Here is a 3,125-nt window from a genome sequence, read left to right as displayed (position 1 = left end):
TGGGAGATCAGGGTTTGTGCAAACAAGATCATGAACTGAAGAGCCCCAGCAAGAGACAGTTGTCAGGAGGAATGGGGAAGACTGAAGAGATGAGCCACCATTTTCATGCAGAAGGTCTGGGGTTTGAGGCCAAGCACTTCCAGTTAAGGGGTGTCTAGTAACAAGGCAGGGGCAGACTCTGTGGGCGCTTTTCCAGCCAGTCCTGAAGGACAGCCCTGTTTTGCACAAATACCTTTATAACTTAAATTTGCTTTACTTGTAACCTGATCATGGGTTTTTGTACTTTGGGAGCAGGGGCTGGGGCTCAGAAGCTTGGAAGGTCCCAGGTTAATTCCTTGCCTCTCCATCTCAAGGATTTCTGGGAGCAAATGCTAGGGATGAACTGGCTTTGGACTCAGAGCCTTTGCCCAGGCAGAGCAGAACAGACCAGCAGTCACGCTGTGCATGGCAGCTTCATGTGTTCATCTGCCAGGAGGCCGTCTTTAGGGCTTTATAAGCTTGCGCAAGACAGAAAGGGCTGTCCAAGCCAGGCAGTCCCAGAAGGTAGCGTGTTTAATAAAACTCCTATCCACCCCTTGTACTCATGGTGGAGAGTGCCCTCAAGTCAGAGTTGACTTATGGCGACCCCTAGTGGAGTTTTCATGGCAAGAGACTAACAGAGGGGGTTTGCCATTGCCTGACACTGCAACCCTGGTCTTCGTTGGAGGTCTCCCATCCAATTACTTACCAAGGCCGACCCTACTTAGCTTCTGAGATCTGATGAGAACTGGCTCACCTGGGCTATCCAGGGCCCTTGTACTCATATTGGGTGCAAAATACAGGACTGAATTCCCACACTGTGGAAGAGTTGCAGGAAAAGGAATTTAATCTGTTTCTCTCGATCTCTCCCCGTGTTAAGCTACGGCAAGGTGTCTGTGCTCAAATCCCCTTTTTTACCCAGCTATTAAGAGCACACGTTACTTTAGACACGCACATTTCAGTTTCTCAAAGGAAGCAATTTCTCAGCTTTCTACGTTCTGGGAACCTTCTTCAAATCAACTTGCCTGCTGAAGAACACCTGTGAGTTGCAGAGGATTCTGGGGGCTATTCCAGGTGGCCCACCGTGCGGGCAGCGGCCAGGCCTCCGGGACCTCACCATTGCTTTGCATGGACCAAGTGCAGAAACAAGAATACACTCAACTTGTCCCTGTGGCCCAAAAGGCCTTGAAGCCCCCCCCCCCCACTCAAACAACCACTTTTGCTGGAGGAAGGAAAGAAGATGGCGGTGGAGGAAATGAGTCTGTCTACTTCCTTCCATGGAAAATTGTAACAGACACAAAAAGGAAAGGGCAGGTAAAGTTGAGCCATTGGATTGGAGCAGCAGGCAGAAGATGTGTTGGGGCTGTTGGTCTTCCTGGAGAGATGTGTCACAGAACAGGACAGAGCAGGGACTCAAGTTCCAGAAGGGGGAGACCTTCAGAACCGTGCAACCCTCCTCCCAAAGCGGAAGCTGAACCCGCCTTTCTTTCGGTTATAGCCATTCAACTCCTCTGCAAGGCTCCCTAAGGCGTCCTCCCGTTTCATGCTGTCTTCTTCTGGAAGGTAATTAATGACTTCATTCTCATCTTCCTTGCCGTCTCGGTCCCTCCCAAATCGGAACTGGATGCCAGCTCTCTCCTTCCCAAAGCCTTGGAGCTCCTTAGCTATGCTGAAGAGGGAACGGAGGTCTTCCGCCGAACGCCTCCACTTTGGGGTGTCAATGACCCAGGGACCAGGCTGCTCTTCTGTTGCCACAAACTCTTTTCTAGGGTATCTCCAGGATGTCTGACCATCATCTGGAGGGAAGCAGGCACCAAAGCTCAGCAGGAGAAGGCAGGAGAAGGAACAGGAAGTTTTCATCTGGATAGCAAAGATCAAATAAATATCACTGGTTCGTCAAGTCACTCCAGACAGTCCCTTGTGTTCGTGATCCGCTGCACTTTAACATGAGAAACAAGCACCAAGCTGCATGCATTCTGCACTTTAAGAATAAAAAAAAATCTGCACCCCAAATTTGTTACAGGAAAACAAGCAAATTTGCTTGATTTCTTACTTTGCAGAATTTATTCTGCATCTGCTAATCCTGGAAATCTTATTCAGCTGCCCTGTTTACAACAACGAGGAAGCCTCTGTGGAGAAAAATAGATGTGACACAGAGGGAGTTGTGTCTTGGAGTGTCGATTTTTAGTTTTGTTTAAGTGCAGGTGGGGCAGGAGAGGGAACACCAAATAACATCAAAATGTTTGGTAGGGGTTTGGGGGGAAAAACTGTTCCAAAGGGAGGACTGGGCGTTTGGAGAAAAAATAAAATACAGCCTATATTTACTTTCATTTTGATCCTAAAATTTTAATGCATTAACAACCTAAGAGGCATGATTTATAACATACATTGCAATTCTAAGCAGAGTTGCTCCAGTCTAAGCTCATTGATTTCAATGAACTTAGACTGGAGTAACTCTGTTTCGGATTGCATTGTTTGTTTATAAATGTGTACTTTTTGGTATTGTTTTGGAATTTAGAAGTATAAATCCTTATTTCTACTAGAAACTAATACTAATGAGAGAGATAGCTACAAATGGCTCCCTGTGCTACTTTAGCACTCATATCTTAGTTTTGGGCATCAAAAGATGTAGGAAAAAAATAAAAGCTGAAAATGAAAAACAAACCTTTTTGTCGTACACAAACTGAAATAGATAGAAGTGGTCTCATTTTGTGACAATAGGACTTGGAGCATATATGGCTCTTGGCTGAAAGTACCAAACTCTTCAATAGCATATTATCACACATGTTATAATATGTTCATTTTAGTTAAAATTAGTCCCCTTTAAACAACAATACAATCTTGAAAATACTGAGTATACTGCAGGTGCATACAGGAATTAGAATTCTCTAATGCTGTAGGTTTATACATAAAACAGTCTTCATACTTACCATTTTGAGGGAGTAAAACCTTGCTTTAAAAGCATTTACTAATTTCCAAAGAGAAATTATATCAGGATTCTTTTTCCAGTGGGAAATTGGAGAACAGGGGAGGGCTTTGGGGGAAATGGACGGAGGGAAGCTTCCCCTCCACACACGTATTTTTCAGGACTTTTTTCTGGGCTGCCA

The 3,125-nt window shown here is 45.2% G+C and overlaps 1 protein-coding gene across 1 annotated transcript; it reads right to left on the bottom strand.

Moving 5' to 3' along the window:
* Positions 1-1,455: 1,455 nt before the first annotated feature.
* Positions 1,456-1,878, bottom strand: QRFP (pyroglutamylated RFamide peptide). Its single transcript, XM_054997328.1, has one exon. The coding sequence runs from the start codon at positions 1,876-1,878 to the stop codon at positions 1,456-1,458; it is 423 nt and encodes a 140-aa protein (XP_054853303.1).
* Positions 1,879-3,125: the final 1,247 nt, after the last annotated feature.

This window comes from Eublepharis macularius, chromosome 14 (genome assembly GCF_028583425.1).
Source record: "Eublepharis macularius isolate TG4126 chromosome 14, MPM_Emac_v1.0, whole genome shotgun sequence".
In the NCBI taxonomy this organism is placed as follows: Eukaryota; Metazoa; Chordata; class Lepidosauria; order Squamata; family Eublepharidae; genus Eublepharis; species Eublepharis macularius.
This window is presented reverse-complemented; position numbering and strand designations above follow the sequence as displayed.